The sequence below is a fragment of the Desmodus rotundus genome, chromosome 10 (assembly GCF_022682495.2).
Source record: "Desmodus rotundus isolate HL8 chromosome 10, HLdesRot8A.1, whole genome shotgun sequence".
NCBI classification, from domain to species: Eukaryota; Metazoa; Chordata; class Mammalia; order Chiroptera; family Phyllostomidae; genus Desmodus; species Desmodus rotundus.
The window spans coordinates 34,226,704-34,248,540 of NC_071396.1; the positions used below are offsets into that span (position 1 = coordinate 34,226,704).

General features: G+C 58.0%; 1 protein-coding gene across 4 annotated transcripts in view; it reads right to left on the reverse strand.

Moving 5' to 3' along the window:
- Nucleotides 1–21,837, reverse strand: part of NTRK3 (neurotrophic receptor tyrosine kinase 3) — a 267,508-nt gene that overhangs the window by 209,467 nt on the left and 36,204 nt on the right. For all 4 annotated transcript variants that reach the window (XM_053913250.1, XM_053913253.1, XM_053913252.1 and 1 more), the window contains exons 3-4: nt 9,055–9,129; nt 8,383–8,454 (exon numbers count right to left, since the gene is read on the reverse strand). In XM_053913250.1, coding sequence (XP_053769225.1) covers nt 8,383–8,454; nt 9,055–9,129 — 147 coding nt within the window. The remainder of the gene's footprint in view (nt 1–8,382; nt 8,455–9,054; nt 9,130–21,837) is intronic.

The following is a 21,837-nucleotide window of genomic DNA, read 5'->3' on the forward strand; positions in this document are numbered from 1 at the left end:
ACAGAAAAAAACAGGCCAAACACCTGCAAGGAACTCGCCATGTGCCAGAACCTCAAATGTGTCATCTCCTCCAAGTCCCAAAACAGGCCTGAGAGGGAGAGATTTGTCACCACAGGCACAGCCCAGCTCAGAAGGATGGGACGACGTGACCAGAGTCTCGCTGCAGCTCGGGAGGCCCACCCAGCTCCAGACTTTGTGCCCCCAAACCCCACACTGCACCTCTCTTCCCCACGCTCAGCCAAGCAAGGGGGCCCGCAGGCAGGGCAAGGGCCTCCTGGGCAGCCCCATGCCTGCGACCTCTCTTAACAAGCGCTGCTGAGGGTCTCCGAAACGAGCGGCGTGGCTCTCAAGTGTCAGTCGGCAAGAGAGGCTTTCCAGAGGTGGCCAGAGGCCCGAGCAGGGACCCACACCGAAGACAGGGACAAAAAGGAACAGGGGGAAGAAAGGATGGGAGGAGAGGGAGAGGTTAGAGAGACAGAAAGCTGTTGGGAGTCAGGGCTGGAGAATGCCATTGTTAATATTCTACATGGAGTCCCCACCGCTTAAGCTTTATTTAAGAACAAGCCTGACCGTAGAGTTACAAGGCCTTAATTTGCCTTCTTTTCTGCACAATAACTAGGGAGCACACAGTTGCTCTTTGCAAACAGTGCCCTCGCGCCATCAACAGAGGCTCCTGATTGAAGACGGACAGCTGGCACGCGGAGGGAGGGGCAGCCCCACAGCCACCTGGAGGGGGTGAGCTGCCTGCCCCTGGGCACAGCTGGGCTCCCCAGATGTGGGAAAGGACAGGGGACCCAGGCGCCCTCCCATTCTGCAGGTGGGAGGGCAGTGAGGCAGTCTGAGGGGCACTGACCCAGCCCGAAACAGGCAGAAGCCCACTTTCTCTTGCCCTGTGCCTGCACCCAACACACTGGACACGTCAGGCTTCAGACCTACCAGTGAGGAAAGAGAAACAATGGTCACACAGCTCCTCTATCACGTGGCCCCTCCACCCACCCTCCACGTGCCGGGCTCAGTCAGTGAAGAGGCAAGATGCCTCGGGGGGCTCTCAGCCCAGTAGGGACAGCAAACAGCGCGGGATGAAAAGTATAATGATCGAGTTCCAGTGTGTGCTTCTGGGGACACGTGCAATGGGAGGGAAGAATAGGAACCCGAGAAGAGTGATGGGGAAGAGCTCTGGGGGGCGGGGTTGTGAGGAGCTTCCCCGGGAGCCCTGAGCCAAGCTCAGGGGACACTAAGTGCCAAGGGCGGGGCACGGGGACGGGAGGGCAGTGAGATCAGTGGAGGGTACAGTGGGGGTGCGAATGGGGAGGCCCCTGGGGCAGCCCAGGCAGGCCTCTGTCCGGGTGGCACACTCACCTGCCAGACCGAGGCAGGGAGTCCAGCTCTCAGCCTAAGAGCATCAGAGACACATTCAGGAGAACCAGACAAAAATGGTTAAATAATCTCCCTGCCAGTTGCACGGGGAGAAATGTGGGGTGGAGCGCAGGCGCTAGGGAGAGTGCTGAGGATGCTGGTCTGGAAGACAGGCCGGGTGGGGCAGGGAAGCATGGGCACCCCCTTGGAAGGTGGCCTGGGGGCATCAGATGCGGACCAGATGTTCTGCAGTGGGCGGGACAAGGGAGGGTGCCCTGTCCCTCAAAGCCCTGGCTGAGATCTCAGGACCAACCTGGGGGGCAGGAGATCCCACAGCTGTTCCCCCACCTAGTCTATCTCAGCTGGGACTCCTGCCACCCCCCAGGTATCAGGTTGTTATCACCCCAGGGACATTCCCTGCTGCCATCCCCCGTCCCCAAAGATGAACATCCACCTTGGCTAATGCTCCCTGGGAGCCCTCGGTCCCTGTGATGTTGTAGAGTAACTACCTCTGCCCCCCACCCAGACACCGTGGTCCCTGAGGCCCCAAGAGACAAAGGGGTTAACCGGGGAGGGAAAGAGACCTCCCCGCAAATCCATCAGAAAGAAACAAGGGGGAAAGCGACAGGAGGCTGCCCGCCTACCGAGGAATGGAGAGGGACAGAAATTAATGACGACTCCAAAATAGCCACGGGACCAATCTCATTTTCTAAATCTGTCCTTAACAAGAGAAATGGAGAAGAGAGATGTGGACAAATGGGCTGTAATGAAGCCTAAGGGGAGGGAAAAAAAAAGAAAAGAAAATCAACTGAGAACAAACAAGGCCGGAAAATACGGGCACATGGGTCAGTCTCCGAGGCCAGGAGACACACTGCCCAGAGGCCCCCGGGCTTGCCCGGCGTCGGACTGAGTTTTGGGAAGGCAAAGCTGACAAGGTCACCACAAAAGTCTTAAAAGTTCAGTCCACGGGATCCTAGAGAAGGGGGACTCCCGAAATCAAAACGAACACAGCATCGTCAGGGAATGGAAGACTTTCAACGAAGAGAATCACAAAAGACCACAAACACGCCGGCCACACGGTCTGGGCCACGTTGGGTCTGCCCTGGGCAGGTCAGGATGCCATTCACAGAACAAGGGGAACAGGAAGAAGTTCCCAGGAAGGGCATCGGTAATTCCAGAACTGCAGAAAAGCTGGTGGAGAGACACAAAGGGACAAGAAAAAAGATACTCAGCTTAGGAAGCTTGCGACCTGCTTCGCTGGTGAACAAGCAGCAAAATACCTTCCAGGGCCCTGGAGAGGCAATCGCCCAGTGACCGAGGGCGTGAGCAGCCGGGAACGTGACTTTCTTTGGAGACAGCAGATAAATGAATGGACACTAAATAGTTCCAGGTTTGAAATCCAGAGCTTGCTGGATGCTAGGGCACAGAAATCATCTTAGGTTCAAGAGGGGCAAGAAGGACTCATTTGAAAAAAGGGACGACAGAGGCTCTGCCTGGTCACCGGGCATCACGGGGGCTGGCTGTGGGAAGGGGTCAGGGGCCCAGGCACAGCCACAGAAATACTGCATCATCCGGCAGCACCAGGAGGCCTCAGGAGTCAAGCTGCAGACAGCAGCGCCAAATCTTGGGATGTCAGGGCAGCGGCCTCAGAGGTCATCTGACCTGGTGCCCACCCCTCCTTTCCCGGACTTTGTACTATGGTCTGCCAGCTGCAGACAGGGTCCTGCCTGGGCCTGGGGACAAAGACAGCCAGGGCCGGCAACAGAGAGGCAGCCAAGCGGGCATGTAAAGAAGGCAGTGTAATGTTAAATCCAGGACTTGAACCCTGGCCTTTCTCTCTCCAAAGCCCACGCTCCTGACTGTTAGCTACACAGTGCTCAAAGGCTAAGTCCTCCACACAGTGCTGATGGCTAAGTCCTCCACCCAGGGCAGACAAAGGGCGCACAAGGGGAAGCAGCAAGGGGACAAATGTGCCAGTTAGCAGTCCCTCCGGGACTCGGGGGAAGTCCCAGTGCAGAGGTAAGGGGCAGGCGGAGAACGCACACCTACTAATATAATAGCTACGTACTGTCTCAGGGCCGGGAAGGGGTGGGGGGCATATTTCAAGGAGAAAAAGTGTTGAGTGATTTGCAACACACGATTACTCAGCCTCACCATGTTTCCACCCCAGTGATCCCAGGAGAAACGGTTGCCTTCTCAGCCACGTCCTGAAAGGGTTGGGACTCCAGCCACCTCCTCTGGCCCCCCTCATCCCCACCCTGTGCTGCCGACTCTCTCCTTGGGAACGTCACCGGTCAGACACAATTACGCCAAAATCAGGACATTCTCCCCTCCTCACTCCATCACACGCCCACGCAGGTCAGCTCGGGGCTGGTGCTCTCGGCTGAAGGCCGGGTGCGTGTTTGCTCCGGACAGAGAGCAATGACTGAACAAGGCAGCCAGAGCTTTGGGCCGGGAGCAGGGGGAGAAAGAAACTGAATGCGAGGGAGATCCCCCCGCAACGACTCTGAAGGATTACATAGATTATTGTGGCTGCTGGAACCTTGCGCTACATATTCTTGGAAATAAGTGGGCCATAGGCTAGTGCTGGGAAATCTCGTATGGTAAAGATACCCAGGTTGTAATGCAACTGTGGTGACAGCGTCTGACCTGAATTGGAGCAGAAACTAAACACAGCTTTCTCAGCAGAAGTGCCCGAGGTGCTAAATCCCCAGGGCAGCGAGTGCCTCTCTCCTTCCTTCCTCTCTCTCCAACCCCCCTCCCCGCCTCCCCGCCTCTGTAATGTAAGTATAAAGATCCCCACCCCTTCCATGAAAACTTCCTACTGTGAAAGCGAGATAAAACACGCCTGGGATGTACAGAGAAGTACATGGAATCCAGAGTCAAAGGGCTCCCAGGCCAAGTCCCGGGTGCCCCAGTAACAGCTCTGTCACCAGGAGGGAACTCTGCTTTGACTTCCGAGCCTCAGTGTTCCCACCTATGAAATGGGCACAGCAGAACCCGCGCTTCGGTTCCTGTGAGCAGTGAGGTCCTATTGGCCAGGACAGACCGAGTCCTTGGCACCTAGGAAGTTCTTGACCACGAAGAGCCTTTCCCTCTCCTGAGGCCCACTTTTTTTTTTTAGTGCAATGTTCTAAACATCCTAATAACTTTTTAAAAAACCATCTCAGACAGACTCCTGGAGGGGGACTCCCAGGGCCCCATGGCGTGCTGCTCCTGCTGCTCCCAGCGAGGCCGCCCTGGGCTGGAACCAGCAGGGCACCAGGACAGCAGGTGACAGTGTAGGGGACACGCTGGGGGGCCACAGAGTGCTCTACAGATGCACCAAACACCAGCGTCTGAGTGCGGCTCACCAGCATTACTGAAGAAGGCCCCAGACCTTGGAGACCCGGCCAGGGCACGAGACACCCAAGAAAAGAGACCCCAGAAAGGAAGCCACGAGCCAGGGGCAAAGGTGGGGCCAGAGGACACGGTCCACAGCGAGAGCTCAGCTGTGTTGGTGGATGTGGTCTCAAATCAGACAGAAGTGACGTGTCAGCTGACCAACTGCTATGGGGGTCCTTCTGAAACTAACCACACTGGGCCGGGGCGCACAGAGTCTAGAGCAAGCAGGGGACCAAGACTCACCCGGGGCCTGTGGTCCCTGCTCCAGGAAGGCACCAGAGACTGCAGATGTGACTGTTCCAGACCCCCAGAGGTGGACTGCCATGCGCGGGACAGAAACCCAGCCTTCCCAGGAGAGAGCGGTGGCCGCCTCATCCATCCCCTTTGATCCTATCACCACCAGCACCAATACCAAGAATTCCTACTGTTATTAGCCACTGCCACGTCTGAACTCCGGCGGGTTCCTGGGCCTCCAATCATTCAATCCTGACCACATCCCGTCCCTAAAACAGGCATTTTTATTGTGCCCACTTGACGGATTAGCAACTAGCTATTCCCAGTATCAGTTTGGAAAATCCTTATCCTCACGAATCCTTAATCCAAAATTCTTAAGATCCAGGAAAAGGACCTAAGGGTCAAGAATATGCCAGTGTCTCTCTCTCAAAAAAAAAAGTATTTCTCTCGATGTACACAAGTCAGCATTTCACTTTTTCACCTACAACAGAAACTGAAAGAGTCGGGAGGAGACGGTCGCTCACTCATAAACTGGCAGCAGGGCCCGAGTGTCCTGCTCCCCAGCCTTCTGTGGCAGACGGCGGGGCCCCCCCTGGACCTCGCAGCTCTTGGGGCCACACGAGGAAGAGCCGCACTAACACAGCAGCCGCTCAGGGACAGGGACAGCGGCCAGTCAGAACAGTCCGGATGGCCTGACATCAATACCGGGGCACCGATTTCACCTCCTGCTTCTTGTTCTGGACACAGAAGACTTCTCAGCCCTCAACCTAAATTTTTTTTTTTAAATGAAGAAAAAGAAGAAGAAAGAAAAGAAAAAGCTGCCAAGCCAGGACTTAGCAATCAGTGTTGGAGCTAAGTGGTCACCCTGTGATTGCTCAGCTGGGGCCTGAAGACTGGTAAATGCATTCAGGGGACAGAAATAGAAGAGGCTGTGAGAGAGCAGAGAAACCTGGCCCACTTGCCAGGAGCGAATGTCCCCAAGCTGCCGGGAAATTGAATCAGCTGGGGTTTGGGTGTGTCTTCACGACTGGGAGAGGCCCCTAAGTAAACCCGTCCATGGAGCTCCTCCCCCTTCTCTCGACTCTCTGTGGGCCCTGGGCACCTCTCCCGGCCCTCCCCACCACGCCTCTGGAAGCCCCTCAACCAGGGGCTGACCTTCCACACCAAGCTCCGCACCTGATTCGTCCCCAAAGGGCAGCCAGGCCCGAACTGCCGGTGAATGGCAGTCACCCCTCCTTCTTGCTCTTGATCCCCATGCAACCCACGCACGTGCTTGCGTGAGGACTGGCCAACGCGTCCAGGAGAACACAGGGCCCACGGTCACAGGTGGGCTTCCTGGTTCCATCAGAACCCAGGGCAACCAGACACCACGACCCCAAAGCCTTGGGAACCTTGCAAAGCCCAGCAGCCTGTCACTCACCACCCAGGGGATGGCCGTTCATCCCCCCCAAAACGGTGGGTCATCGTCCTCATCTGGGGCCTCCGGGGTGAGCCACAGACATTCAAGCACAACCCACTTCACAGACACCCGCTACCCGGGATGCAGCGCCGCCCCTCTTCTGTGGCCCCCAGAAACAGGACGGGTCCCAAAGCCCTCTGGATCCCCCTGAGAGCTGCAGGTGAAACACCGCCCTAGAAGGCTCTAGGGCGTGAGCAGCCAGGCACCGTCCCACAGGGCACAGGGCTCCTCCCGCAGTGTGGCCCCAGCACACGCGGGCCCTCCGCATGCCATCTGCTGCCCACGGCAGCCTGGCTTGGCCCAGGGGGTGGAGGTTTCACTTTCAGTTGCTGGGTTTAAAGCTGAGGTTTCACTGCACCTCTAGCTCTTCTTGAAAAACACAGACAAACAGACAGACAAAAAACCCCAGCGAGTCTGGCCACAGGAGGTCCCACCTCCACACAGCAGCAGTCAGCCGACTCGGCTCCTGACTGTTCCTTTAGAGGGACACACGGTCCTCCGCCTGCACCGTCCCTGCCTGAGACACCACGGGCGCGGAGCTCTGGGACCCTTGTGTGACCCCGTGTGAAAGGGGACACTCCTCTCAGAGGTCCTTCCCCTGGGATATTTTATGTGGAACCTCAGATCCCCGATGAAATAAACACCCGAACATCTGGCTGTGGCCACGTCCCCAGCTGCAGAGCACACAGGTCAGCAGAGCCCGGCCACGGAGGCTCAGGGAAGGCGGGGGCCTCAGCTCAACACGCCCGTTCAAAGGCAGGTCTCGGTCCCCCACAGCTAACGCGTTGGCCGGTCCAGAGCAAAGGACATGCCGTATGCTACCTCCGGAGGGGGGAAAGCAACTTCAGCGCAGAGCGGGGGTGCCCATAACTGATAAGTACATACGTGTATATATATACCTGTGTGTATATACCCACATATGTGTAAGGAGTACTCGCTCCATGCCTGGGGAAATGCGGAGGTCCCGGGGCAAGGCCAGGACCCCCGCCCCCCTCCCCTTCCTGGCAGCGCCCCCAGACGCTCTGCCTCTGCCTGAGGGTCCCTACGCAGCCCACTGCCCTGCCCTTATTAGGAGCAACGTGCCTCCACCATGCAGCTCTCAAGTGGCCAAATGAAAGACTCGTCTGAAAATCTTTCCTCCGTTTTCTTCCCAAACACAGCAGGCCCGACCTCCCCGGGGCCTGTGGCAGGTCTGCTCTGGGGGAGCATCCCCAGTGGGCACTCATGATGGCCGCTGTCCCCACAGAAGAGCTGGCCAGGCAGCAGGCACTGCTGTGGGTGCGGTCAGTTGGCATTTCCCCCCGTCGCCCTAGGGTGCCTTTCACCCCAGGGAAGGGGGAGCCCAGAGTCTTCGGCCCGGAGCTGGGTGTGGAGAGGAAGCACCAAGTCCCTGGGATTCTGCCCCACAGGCCCAGCCAGAGCCCCTCCACCCTCAGACGCAGCAGCCGGGGGAGGGGGGAGGGGAGGGAGGCACAGTCAGCCCTCCCACCCGGGCCACGGGACCGAGAGTGTGTCCCAAACAAAGCTGTGTGACCCGACACGGAGGTGTCTCCACTCCTCTGGGCCCTTTCCCGAGGAACCTAGAACCCACGCACACGGCGTCCGGTCCGGCCCTGCTGTCTGGCCTGTGACCCCCACCCGGCACACACGCGCCCGGACCCACAGACAGTCTCAGAAGTGCCGATTCGCAGCCTGTGGGAGCGGGATTTCTTATCACTTACATTCCCATAAAACGGCAAATTTTTCATGAAAAGTCAACGAACTTGGGAGTCCGGACCCCCTCCCAATAGTCCCTGGTACTCAGGCCCCTTCCGACAGGAACCTTAAGAGAACATCAAATCCGAAGCCCTCATTTTAACAGGCAAAATCTGAGGGGTGGGCCCCAGGGTGTACAGCTTCCCTGTCGCGGGCCCCCGCCCCGCCCGTGGCCAGGACCCAGCTCTGCTCACATGTAGCGCAAGTGGGGGTTCTTGGCGAAGGCTCTGGGCTGGATGCTCCGAAGTCCTGAGTTCTTGATGGTCCTGGGGAGAGAAAAAGGGGTCAGTGGAGCTGCAGGGGCAGAGGGACACCTGCCCTGGGCTGAGGGTGACAGGGCGACGGGGGCCAGGCCAAGGCTAGACCGGCAGCCGCCCCTGTGAGCTGAACTCATTTCTTCACTATCAGTGCCACTGGGCAGTCCAGCGGGGGGAACAAGTGAGGGGTGTCTGGGCTAGCACCCCAGTGGGCCCAGAGGACAGTTCACAATGGGAGCGGGTAGTGCTGACAGCTGTCCTCGTGAGAACAGGCTTCCCCTCGGTGCCTCTGTCCCCCACCCCGAGTCCCCCACCACCACTGAAGTCTAGAGGAGGCATTGGCTGGAGTTCCACTCCACGGGGACCACCCATCAGGCAAAGGGCAGGGGGAGAGCATTGGCCCGGAGACCAGGCTGCAAGTCCTACCCTGAACCCGGGACTGCAGACTGAGGTTTCACGCAAGCCCCTCGCCTCTCCGGGCCCAGGTGAGACGGGGGCGTGAAAGGCTGGATGGCCTCTGTAGCCCCCGATGTTTCCCTAAGAGGGTGGTGCCCCCTCTGCTGCCAGGCAGGCCCCCCCTCAGAGGCCCCTCCCGGGACCCGCACTCACAGCTTCTGCAGGCCGGTGTAGAGCTCCATGTCCACGGCATTGAGCGTGTGCAGGCCGCGCCAGTTCTCTATGTGTCTGCGGGAGGGAAGGCAGGAGCAGGTCAGCTCGGGGCTCGAGAGCCACGGGGACCGGGCTGGAACCCTGGACTGGGCCCACGCGAGCTGGGCCTGCACCGAGTCACCAAACATCTCTGAGCCTGTTCCCTCTGCACTGGGACAGGCACGCCACCTGCCAGGCCGAGGGGTCGTCGTGAGGTCCCCTGGGGGCAGCACTGAACGACCCCCTCAGCTCCAGAAAGACCTGAAGCCCAATCCCTGTCGATCTCTGTGACTTGGTCCCGTTCTGTTCCCCCTCCTTCCTTTTTTTTAGGATTTCCTAAGGACAAGCTCATTTTCTCAGTCCCTGCCCACAAAGACAATATAAATGGTGTGCTAAAAAAAGGGGGGGGGGGTGGCCCTGACTGCCGTGGCTCAGTGGGTTGGGTGTCGTCCCACAAAGCAAGGGGTCGCCGACTGGGTCCCCAGCAGGGCACACATGTGGCTGGGTTGTGGGTTTGGTGCCCGGTTGGGGCACGTACAAAAGGCAACCCGATCGATGTTTCTCTCTCACATCAATGTTTTTCTCCCTCTCTTTCTCCCTCCCTTCCCCCCTCTCTCAAAATAGATAAATAAAAATCTCTTTCTTAAAAAAAAGGGGGATGGCTTGCCAGTGGGCATAGCTTTTGGGTGGAAAAGCCCAGGAGGAACACCCCCCACCTCGGGGGCCCCCAGGGTCCAGACGCTGATGGCCCCGTCAGGCAACCGCAGTCCAGTCTGTCTGCAGCTGAAGAGGCCAGGGCTTGATCTGGCAAACCTGGCTCCACAAAGGAGGGGAGAGCCGAGGGACCCGGGAGGCACCAGGCTGTCACGGAAAGAAGCTGAGACCAGTATTCAAGGAGCCTAATTCTGGCCTCATCTCGGCAACGTGGGCAGCCAGTGGCTTTGAGCAGGGGCCCGACCTCCCGGGCCTCCTGGGTCTCCAGGGGCAAAGGGAGAAGCTCGCACACCGTCCACGGTCTCTCTCCTCCTCACAAACCTCTCTTTTTAGGACACTCTCCCCAGAGACCTCCTTCTTGTTTGAGGGGGGCTGTGTCAAGCAGGCACGCCACGTTTATTAAGCCGTAATGAATTCATCGCCTCGGATGCATTCACCAAAGACATAAGTCACCATTAACCAGAGCTTTTCATCAACAAACACAAACCAGCACTAACTCACCCAGTTGCTGGTTCCAGCCCAGAGCAAAGGAACTCGGAAGTTCTGTAAGCAAGCGTCTGGCTCTGGGCTCTGTGAGTTTTGGCGGGGTTGATCCTGGCAACCCCAAGGAGATCTAACATGCCTCTGGAGTCTGGGGGAGGGCCACCGCCCACTGGCCTCCTTGCATCTGCCTCTCCCACCAGTGGCCCCGAAGCCTAAGCACCCCCTCAGCGAGAAGTGCAGAGAGGTGACCTCTCACCTTGGGACACTCAGGCCAGAGGAGTGGCAGCCGCCTTCCCCAGACGTCCCCTCCCTGGCCACCCCCACACCCACGGCTCTGCCATCTGCCACCAAGTGCAGCCAGAGCCAGAAAGGTCGCACGACGGCAGGGGCTGGGGGCTCGGGAAGCGCCTCAGAGCCGCGTGGCGACAAGTGTGCTGAGAGCCCAATTTGTACCACATTCTCTCAGGGCCCCTGTGGAGCAGCCAGACACGCCGGCATCTGCTGGGGATGCGGACCAGGTGGCCAGCTCGGTATTAAATTCCAAGGCCAGGGCCTTCTCCTGGAAGCCATGCAGCCACCGGCAGTTCACCTGGTCCAGTGCCACCAGGGCAGGGACCCTGGCTCCGTGTCAGGTGGGAAGGAAGGCCGGATGGAGAACGACATGAGTCAGCCCCCCGATCCCCTCCCCCAAACCAGTGTGTGCATGTCACCTGCCAAGCAGGTTGCAGGGTCCCTCGGACGACCATTCCTTCACCCACGGGGCCCACTTCCAGCAAGCAGCTGTCTGTCCACGGTCTGGACAAGTGGAATCACTCCCTCAGCCCACATTAGAACTCCATGGCTGTGTCGGGTCACAGTCCACCTGCACTGCATTCCAACCCTTTCCCCAGTCGGCCCCCACGCCCTTCCGCCCGCACAGCGACCCTCCCCAGACACGGGCACCAGGGAGACGCGGCAGGGAGCCAACGGGCTGCGTGCAGCCAAGGGCTCCCTGGGGCCCTGTTTCCTTGCTGGGTGCCAGTTTCCCTACGCTGAGGAATGGGAGTTTTGCAGCCAGGGTGCAAAGGTGTGGGTAGGGGTGGAGCTCTAGAGCTGGGTCAGCACACGCCAGCCTGAGGGCCCAGTCTAGCGTGCTACCTGCTTTTGTCAGCCTGATAGCTAAGAATAGGTTCTACACTAAAAAAAAAAAATCAAAAGTAGAATCCCACTCTGTGACGTGTAAACGTCAGTGTACGTGGCACCTCCTATGGCCACATCCACATCACAAAGACGCAGCTCGCCACGGGCCGCAGAGACACGGGCCCTCTGGCCTTTTGTAGAAAAAGATGCCGACCCCAGCCCAGAGCCTGGCTGCTAGGATGCACATGGGCCCCCGTCCAGGTTACTTCCCCTGTCTGTGCCTCAGCATCCTCACCTGTCAATCAGGGATAACAACTACCTGCAAAGTAAGACTGGTGTGAGGCAGGAGGACACAGGTCACAGTAGGTGCTCAGGCAGGGCCAGCGTGCGGTCGCTCGGAACCGGGCACCTTGCAGACACGGAGCTGTCCGCTCTCCGTTTTCAGGCTAAAAGTGGCATCTTGGCTCGAGTGGAAGCCGCGAATTTCTCCCGATCACTGATAAACACTCTGTGCATGCGGCAGAAAGGCGGAGGGGCAGTGAGCTGCCGCTCCTGGCCTCCAGGACAGCCTCTGGGAGCGGCAGAAATCACAAACAGGTACAGGGGGTGTACCGTCGGCAGCCCAGGGCAGGTTCTAAGGGACACATGGGCTGCAAAGGCACAGCCTGGCATTTGCAATGACATGGGTAGGGCGCCTGCCAAGTTCCCCAGTGACTCTCCACTGGGTACCAGCCCTGGGGGTCAGTTATGGTCCCTCTGCGGGGTGCGCTGTGCTGGCAGAGAGGCCAGCGGTTTACACAGAAAGGGCAGGCTCAAAAAATGTGAGAACTCGCCAAGCTACAGCAAGAGCAGGTCTGGTTTGCTTTTGTTCCTGCTAGATGACCTAGTGGGATTTCAAGTGACTCCTCCTCTTCTGGTGCGGCCCCAGGTTGTCTTCGTTGAGCATTTATTTTGTCATTTTGGAGAAAAGATCAATAACGGTCATTTTTAAAGGAAAGTGTGGCGCCTGAACCCTGTGCGAGGCTATCACCGGCCTCCCTGCTCCGGGGCCAGGCGGCACCAGCTGGTCCCTGCGGAGGCACCTCAGGAGAACGCCCGCGTGCGAGAGGAAGGACTCAGCACGGAGCCAGGAGCACTGCCGTGGGGACTGCAAGAGTGCACACTTGTCTGCCAGCCTGGGTCTCAGGCGGCCTGTGGTGTGGGGCGGGGAGGGGGGAGAGAAGGCTGAGAGATGGGCCCCAGGCAACCACCTACGTGAATCACCTACACTTCCGTTCAATGCAGTGCTTCTCGGCTGGAGGGCATGTTGCCCCCTGGGGACAGTGGGTGACATCTGGAGACATCTGTGGTTGGCAGGGGCAACAGGAGGAATGCCAGCCTCTAGTGGGTTGAGGCCAGGGGTACACCTGAACATTTCAAAAATGCACAGGACAGCACCCCCCCAACAAAGAATTATCAGCCCAAAGTCCACAGCACCAAGGCTGGAAAACCCTGCTTTTACGTCTAAGGCTGCCACTGAAGAAAGAGTTCCGTGGCCTAAAACAGCAATAATTTTGAAAATGACCACTTTGCAGTGAACACTAAGGCCCAGGGCCAAAACCAAAACGCTGGCCTCTGGGTCACTGGGTCGGGTGAGAGGGAAAATCCAAAGGCAGGGCGGCCAGACCCTCTGAAGTCAAGGGCCGCCCCGGAGGAGAAAGGAGGGCTCTTGGGCCCGCTGGACCATGGCCCTGTCCAGGCGACTCGCTCCAGAAGCCACGATGGCCTCTTCTCAGCAAGCCCCGCTGCTGCCCGCCGGCCAAGAGCCTTTTCCCTCGGCTGCACGCCCCCTTCATGCACGCAAAGGTGAGCACTCCGTCCAGAGGTACAGCCAGCGCCCTGTGCCAGCCCCCGCCCCACTGCCCTTCCTCTACTACAGCATCACGGCTCTGCCAGGGGCTAAGGTGCAACATCCTCCCGAGAGCCAGAGAAGTGAGGCTTAATCCTCAAGAGGGCTGCAGCTCACAAAGCCGCAGTGAGGGGAGGGGAGCCTCTGTGTTCTAAAGAACAGGCGGGTGCCCGGGGCACACCCAGATGTGGCAGAGCCCGGGGTCGCTCACACGCACAGTCTCTCCACAAGTGTGAAAGAAACTGCCAGAGAGGAAGCCACCCCCAGCGACGCAGGTCCACAGCCCCCATTTCTGGAGTAGAGCTAAACCCTCGCCCCAGGTGGATGTGTCACGCCCACTTTGGGGACAGGCTAGGGCACAGAGAAACGTTAACAATCGGCGAGTCCCCAGGAAATACAACGTTCCTTTGTGCTGGGTGACTGCGACAGGGCCTCTGTGCACAGTCTCCCTCCTCTGGCGTGTCTGGAGCCAACATGTTAATGAACTGGCAATCCCCGCGCACAGAGAAATTAGATGGTGCAGACGGTGTGACCCATATTTTAATTAAAAACAGGTCATGTGGATATGTTTGAGTTGTTTATAACACCAATATTTCAGTCCTACGCACAGAAAACTCTAGAACACAGAGCCATCTAGCCCATTCCAACACCAGGGGATGGCCCGTTAAAGGGGCAGAGCACTCCACACCTGACAGAGTCTCCCTTGTCCCCTGGGTGCTGGGGGGCGGACAAGGGATGGGCAGGCAGGACAGAGGGGCTCCCTCCCTCCTCGGGAAGGGCCTGCACTTCCTCCTTTCCAGCCTCTCCCCGCCCCCACCCCCACTGTCAGCTCACTGCTGGCTCCCCTGTAACTTCTCCCTGCTATGAGTGAGCTTCTTCAGAACCACATTTTCCAGGCAACTAAACTTAAACACAGAACCTCGGCACATTCGACTTCCCTGCTGGATGTTTCTTTTCTCTCCCCTGCGATGAACGCCTCACAGGCCTCCTCGACTTTTTCAGCAGACAGAACATGACATTTTCCTGATGACCCTGGGGGACCGTGCCCAGCCTGCCTAGTCTGCTGAGCCGGGACTCACTCAGAGGCTCTTGGGCCCTGTGCCCCTACCCCAATATGATTCCTGAACTCCAAAGGTGACAGCACCCATTTTTGGGAGTGTTCTGGCTCTTTTGCTTTTAGTGGGTTGTGGGCTGCCCCCCGCCCAATCACCTGCTGAGGGCCCTTCCTCCAATCCCACGGTCCATGACCAGCCTGCCCTGCAGAGCTTTGGAGTGGAGGTTACCAGCAGGCACCCCGGGGGCAGGCTGACCTGGAGAAGACACCAGCTCTGAACTTGGATGCTGGGTGCTGCTGGGCCAGCCACTCAGACCTCTCCAGCCCTCGGGCTGCTCCTGAGAAACCCAGCTGTCAGGAGACGGGCGGAAGCAGTGTCTGCACCCCAGCTTCTGTACCAGTGCAGGAAAGCGCCGAGCCCACCACCCCTGTGCTTGGAAGTGCGTGTTGCGTAAGAACGAAGAGAAGCAGAATGAGGAGACGGAGAATACGGGAAGACCCCCACACGCACGCACCCACACACACACACAGGCTGGGCATTGCCCTGCCGGCTGTTGCGCATCTGCTCTCTGACCAATGAAGGTCGCCAGACCAGTGGAGCATTCTGGGAGGCACAGTCGGAATTCACATTTCCCTGGTGGCTCCACTAACACGCCGTCCCATGTTGCCATTCTCAGAAGGGTGCCCTGGCAGGAGGTGGGCAAAACCAGCGTTTAACATGCGTTTTTGTACATGCGTGTTCTGCTCCTCCGGCACAGAACACGGGAGCTTCCGGTAACAAGGCCGTGTACAGACATCCCTGCTCTCCACACTGCGCCCCAGCAGGCCTGAGGCTCCCACACCCGTGTCGCCTAAATCCCGTTCTAAGATGGAGACCCCAGCTGAGGAACGGGGTTGGGTGCCTGGGGAAAGCAGCCTGGAGTTGCGTTTCCTGAACCACCCGGCGGCTGGGAGTGCGAGAACGCGCATGCGCACAGAGCGTGCCGTGCATCTGACTCAGAAGCCTTGCGAGGCCACGAGGAAATTGATTTGTTACCCAGGCATATTATGTGATCCAGACAGGAGCATTAGCTGTCAATTATCTGATGTGTTTAGCATTGTAAACAAGCCGTCTGGAGCAGCAGCTCCATGAAGCTCAGGCACCCAGGCGGCTGGGAAACACCACATCAGACCCCCGTGGCCCTCTCTTGACAGCTGTCAGGAGGGTACTAGGCGCCTGGGGAGCTGAGCCCAAGAGCCTGGGCAGCCCCTCGGGCTGACGACCCCAGCATGCCCGCACACGAGCACACAGCTCCACGAGCAGCCGCACACCAAGGACCACAGAGAACCAGCCCCACCTCTGGAGCCCCCGGGGCCACGGAGAGGAGCACTCAGGTCGTGCGGCGAATAGATGGACCACAACGGCATCTGTGTTGGCCTCCTGAGCAACGCCAAAGCCCGTGCCAGAACAGGCAAGGGCTGTGCTCTGCGGGTGCTGAGGGGCCGGCCGCGTCTCCCCACGGGGACAAGATCAAGGGTACGCCCCCCTGAGCTCCCCACAGACAAGAGACAGAACTCCCAGGAGGGACACCGCATCAGGGACTCACCCCTGGGGAGCCCAGGCTGTCCTGCTCGGCCCCCAGCCTGTGGCCAGACTGGCCTGCCCCTCACTAGTCTCTCAGTCCCTCTCCATCTGCCCCCGGCCTCCTGCGCAGGTGGGCTCAGGCCAGCGAGCCCAGCATGCACACACCAGGTAGCCACCACCTCTCACCCGCACGTAGCCAGCTGCAAACCTGCCAGCCACTTCCCTTAAAACCCAAACAACACGACTCGGTCCAAAGATCCTGCATGCGCTGGCCACCCGCTGCTTCCGTGGCCCCGCTGCCGACACCTTCCCCGTATTTGCAGGGCCCAGGCCACACTAGTTGTGTCCCAGTCTTTACACGTGCCAGGCTTGTCCCTGACCAGAACTGCCATGACACACTCTTCGCGGCTCCTTGCAGTCCCCTCAGACCTCGCTCCAAGGTCACCTTCTCCGACGAACTGGCCCTGCCCCTCGGGAGCCCCCGCGCTGCCCCCTCCAGCTGCGCCCTGATGCAGGCCCCTGCTCATGCCCTTCACAGCCCTTAATAACCATCTGTAATTGTCTCATTTGGTGATTTGATTACGTGTTTGTCGTCCGTGTCGCTACGCTAGGACTCTGACGCACAGAACGGGGGTCGCGTCTGTCTTGCTCAGCACTCAGTCCCCTCCCGAGCCTCCAAGGCGGCAGCTACCCGGGTTAAGTGCACACCGTGCCCCACACCTGCACGGCGCTCCCCCTGCTCCCCCTGAGCCACCTGGTCGGACCCCACAGACCCCTTGAACAGGGTATCAGAGAAGGGATGCAGCCCTGGGCACACCACTCAGCGTCCCAGGGAATCGGGGAATCACTGCAGAGCCCTGAAGTCTCGGGAGGCCCACGGGGCAGCTCTCCGGTCTGCTGCTCACTCACCTTCGGGGTCAGGAGTGGGGGCAGGGGCAGGGTCCCCGCTCAGCAAACACAGAAGGGAGGGGATGAGCATGCCGTGACAGCTCAGCACATCTTTTCCATCCTTCCCTCCCACCTGACTGTGGCCTTTGCCAGGTACGGAGTTGTGCCTCTGGGGCCACACAAATGCTCAGTGACATGTGAGGGAGGGAGCCCCCAAAGTGATCAGCAGCTCCCCAGGGGGCCTCCCCCTGCCCTCAGCCCCTCGCGCTTTCTCAAGGACTCTGTCATTTGCCTCCCCTCTTCTCTGCACCCTCCCTCCCTCGCTGCCAGCGCCCCCTCACTCCTGCCTACAAACACATTCTAGAACAGCCCACTTTCACTGGAAGCTGCTTGACACCATGTCTTCCTCCAGCCACCAGCTCATGTCCCTGCGTCTCTTTATGGCAAATGTTTTCGGGGGAAGTGTCTCCACGCATAGCCCCTCCTTCCCCCCACCCCTCCATCAGAACTACATTGTCAAGGTCACTGGCAGTTTCCACGTGGGCAAACCCAACAGACTGTTCTCCGTCACCAACTTACCCGGTCTCTCAGCAGCATCCTGGTTAACCACTCTCCCTCCTGAAACATCCTCTTCTCTATGGATTCCCTATCTCTACTCTTCCCTGGGTTTCTCTCTACTCCCGGGCTATTCCCTCGTAGTCGCCTTTGCTGGCTCTGTGCTCTCTGTCTGAACCCTAAATGTTGGGGTCCCCCAGGCCTCACCCCCGGCCGGCCACGGTGCTCTCACCCATGTGCTGGCACCCGAATGTGCCCCTCTCCCCAGCCTTCTCCCTGAGCTCCGGGCTCCTCCCCGGCATCTCTGCAGGTCTGACACCAGCCCTTGCTTTCCTTGGAGAGCCATTCTCTACAACCTTCCTCTAGCAGGGGTGCCCGACCTTCTGGCGTCTCTGGGCCACACTGGAAGAAGAGCTGTCTGTCTTGGGCCACATGCTAAATACACAAACACTAACGAAAACAAAAACAAAAACATCTCATAATGTTTTAAGTAAATGTACGATTTTGTGTTGGGCCGCATGCAGCTCACAGGCTATAGGTTGGACACCCCCGAATAGAACAGTCATTTTCAAGCCGCTGGTAGATTCTGGCTCCCAAGGGACCCTTGGCAAGGTCTGGGGGCATTTGTGATTGCCGTGACTGAGAGGTGTTCCTGGACACTAGTGGGCAGAGGCCAGAGGTGTTGCTGAGTGCCCTGCAGTGCAGAGGACAGCCCCTCACAGCGAGTACCCCACCCGATATAACAGTGCCGAGTTTGAGGATCAGCGTCTAGAATTCCCTTACATGTCCGCGTATTTGTCTGTCCGTCTCTCCCCTACTAGAATGCCAGCTCCACACAGGCAGGTCTGTGTCTGTCTGGTTCCCTGTTTCTCCCCAGTCCTCAGCCCAGTGCCTGGTGCGGAGTAGAAAACGTAAATGAACAAATGAATGCCCTCCTGTCCTTCCTCAGAACCCTGGGACGGTGAACAAGTCATGGAAAGGCTGTGGCTCCCAAGGGCTTGATGGGACCAGCATTTTCTCCAACCATTTGAGAGACTCACATATAAAAAAGCAAGCTGTGCCTGTGCGGTTGGGGTGAAGGGACAGGATGACATCATCACAAAACCTCCAACCCTACCAGACATCTCAGCGTTGAGCAAGGAGAGAGGGAGGTCTTTGAAGAAGAGCAGAGACAGCCTAAGGCAGGGAGAGGCGTGCTGACTTCGGCCTTCTCTGCCCAAAGGGCCTTGGGGGACAATGTCAGGGCCAGAAGGATCCGGTCCAGGCCAGAGCGGCCAGCTGGAAAGAGATCTAACCACAGCAAGCTCTGTGCCCAAGACCCTCTGGCCCCCGGGGCCCTGAGAGTGCTACCCTTCGGGCAGCCAACGTCCTTCCGAAAACATGAAATGGCCAGGCCACCCTTTACTGAATTATAAAGCACTTATCACTTCTTTAATAACTACCCGCCTGGAGGACTTAATTCACTCAATGTGGAAGTTACAGAGGCAAATGGTAAGTGAGCATTAAGCTGTAGTGCATAAAGACTTACAAGGGCAGTATTTTCCCCTGTTAAAAGAGTACATTTCCTCGCTGCAACTCTGCCTCAGAGTGAATGCTGGGAAGGTGCTCTGAGGCTCGGGCCATTTTCACTGGTGGAGGGTAATTCCAGGTCACTGGGGAGAGAGGGAGTCCTCGACTTCGCTGGAACAATTATCCTTGGAACCCGAGGGCGTCGGAGTGATTAGTCAAGATAACTATCAGAAAGATGAGATCCCGTCAGCAGTCAGCAGTGCCAGGCGATCCCTCTGAACAGCACTCAGGACAGGGACAGAACCAGGCGGCAGAGAGGAGAGAGAAGGAGCCCCAGGGTGGAGGAGGGAGGCTGGGCTGTGCCAGCGCCGGAAGCGCGCTGTGCAGGGGGAGGCTGCAGGGTCCCTTAGAGACACTGGCCCTGGAGGAAACACTGGCTGACATCTGAAGCATCAAAGGCAGGCCCCTCAGAGCATTAGCTCTTGAAATCTGTAAGGAAGCCAGCCCTGGAATTCCTTAAGGCTCCAAAGGATTCATGGATGGGGGCTGGCGAGATGGCCTCCCTTACTCCGTGACGGAAAGGCAGGGTGTTTTCTTGTTAACTTTTCCTTGTTTCAGCGTGGCAAGTGGTTTCCCTTCCTCAGGCAATAAGGGGTCTGCCCCTTTCCCCGTGTACCCACTCTCTCTCTCTCTCGGAAGGCATCTCTCTATTCATGCGACTTCAGTTACAGCCATGTTAGAGATTGACTCCAGTCCTGCAGCCCTGCCCTTGACACCGGACCTCTCCCTGTGCTGTGGGCCCTCTTCCCAAAATGGGCATTCCCTGCAGCCTGAAGAGGGAGCTGCTCTCTCCCACCTCCGGGGCCCTCCCAAACCACCCCACGGCCTCCTCCTGGCTGGCAGCTGTATGGCAGAGCTGGTGAGCAGACTGTCCCTTCTGCGCAGCGCCAGGGTTGGCGAGAGCTAACGGGTTCTGTGTTTAGGGGTCTCGGGTTGAGCAAGAAGATAATTAGTGATTCTTCAGTGATGTCTGCCATGGGCACAATATATATAACGTCACAATTAAGTGCCATCTATTAACCACATCTACCCGAGACCCTTTTTTTTATTATTATTGATTTTTAGAGAGAGAGATTAATTTGTTGTCTAACCAACTAAGGCACTCACCGGTTGATTCTTGGATGTGCCCTGACCAGAGACTGAACCCACAACCTTGGCCTATCAGGACGACACTCTCACCAACTGAGCTACCAGGCCAGGGCCCAAGAACTTTCTGACCTCTATCTCTCTCTCTCCCTCTCTTTCTCTCTCTCTCTCTCTCCTCCTTCTCCCTCCCTCCTTCCCCTCTTCTCTGATTCAATCCCTACCAGTCCCTCCTCTGCAGTATTTCTAGAAACTCCTCTCATCTTTTCATTTTTCCACAGCCCTTATCGGGGGATACAGCAGACTCTCAGCAGACCTTGCAGCTACCAGCCTCTGTGTCCTAACCGGTTCGAGGCTCTACTTTATCAGCAACGACTTTGAACATGTTCCTTGCTGGCTCAGGAAGCCCCAGTGGTGAACAAATGACTCAGGAGCCAAACTGAAACTTCTTTAAGGAAGCTTTCGAGCCTGCAGGGAAAGCTGTAAGTGACGATGGGGGGGAGGAGCCACGGACCCTTTGAAGACAGAGAAGTGACTTCTCCTCTGTACCCCGAATCCAGCCCACGGCACCACTGAAATGCTTCCCTGAGGCTCCAATCCAGACCAACACCGGCAGGGAGGGAGGCTGCTCTGACTCTCAAGTCCACGGCCCCCACATCCCCGCATCCCCGTCCCTGAAAAGGAAGAGTCGGGCCACATCGGGAGTGCGCTCACATCCACAGAGACACGGGCCCGTTATGCTTCATCAGGCCGTCTCCTGCCTGCTTCTTCCCTCGACTTTGGGAAGCAGTCTGGTGCAGGAAAAAATCGTGGGCTTGGCATCAGCACTAAGCTTGAGCCTCCAGCCCGGTACCGACAACGAGCCAGGGAATCTGCCGCGACCTCGGTGTCTTTGTCCATATAGGAGGCCGACATCACAGAGACCTCATGGACATGGAGTGAAGCTGCTCGCATGAGGCCTGGCACACTGTCTGCAATATGCCGGAGCTCAAAGAATGTTCATTTTCCCTCCAGAAAGAAAAGCCGTGTGACGCAATGAGAAACACACCGTATACATCTGGTGTCCACTGCCCCCATCCAAGGACCCACCTGCATGCTGACAACACGACCAATGGCTGCAGCTCCTCTAAAGCCCTGGATGGGGGCCGGTGGCCAGGAGAGCCAGCCCCGTGACTGGGGCGCTGGGACTTTCAGCCCCACCTGCCTGGGTGTCGAATGAATCTCCAACGGCCGGCAATTTAATCAAGTGCGCCCACACAATGAGGCTTCCACACACGTCCTAAAAGCCTGGGTTCAGAGAGCGTCCAAGTCCATGAACACGAGCAGGTGTGGGAGGGTGGTGCACCTGGAGGGCAATCTGGGGAAGAACTGCACTGTTCTTCCATCTGGGTTAGTGTATCTTTTTATCATAAACTGATAATCTAGTAAGTAAACTGTTTTCCTGAGTTCTGTGGTCTCTTCCAGCAAATTGTCAAACCCAAGGAAGGGCTCCTGGGAGCCTCCAATCGGCAGCTGGACAGCTGGATGCTCAGGATGGGACTGAGCTTGGGGCTCTGAGCTACAGGCATCTGAAGGCAGGGCGCGGTCCTGCACGACTCTGCCCTCAACTGCGGGACCTGACCCCTCCAGGTAGACAGGGTCATGCTGAATTGAACTACAGGTCTCCCACTTGGTGCACAGAGAGAGGTGGAGAGCTGGTTGGTTTAGGGGGAAACCCCCACACATTTGGTGGCCAGAAAAACTGAGGGCAGGACAGAGAGAGAGAAGTGACTATTTCTCTTCAAGCAGTCACTGGGGTCAGGAACCAGGAGAGTGGGCTGCTCGCAG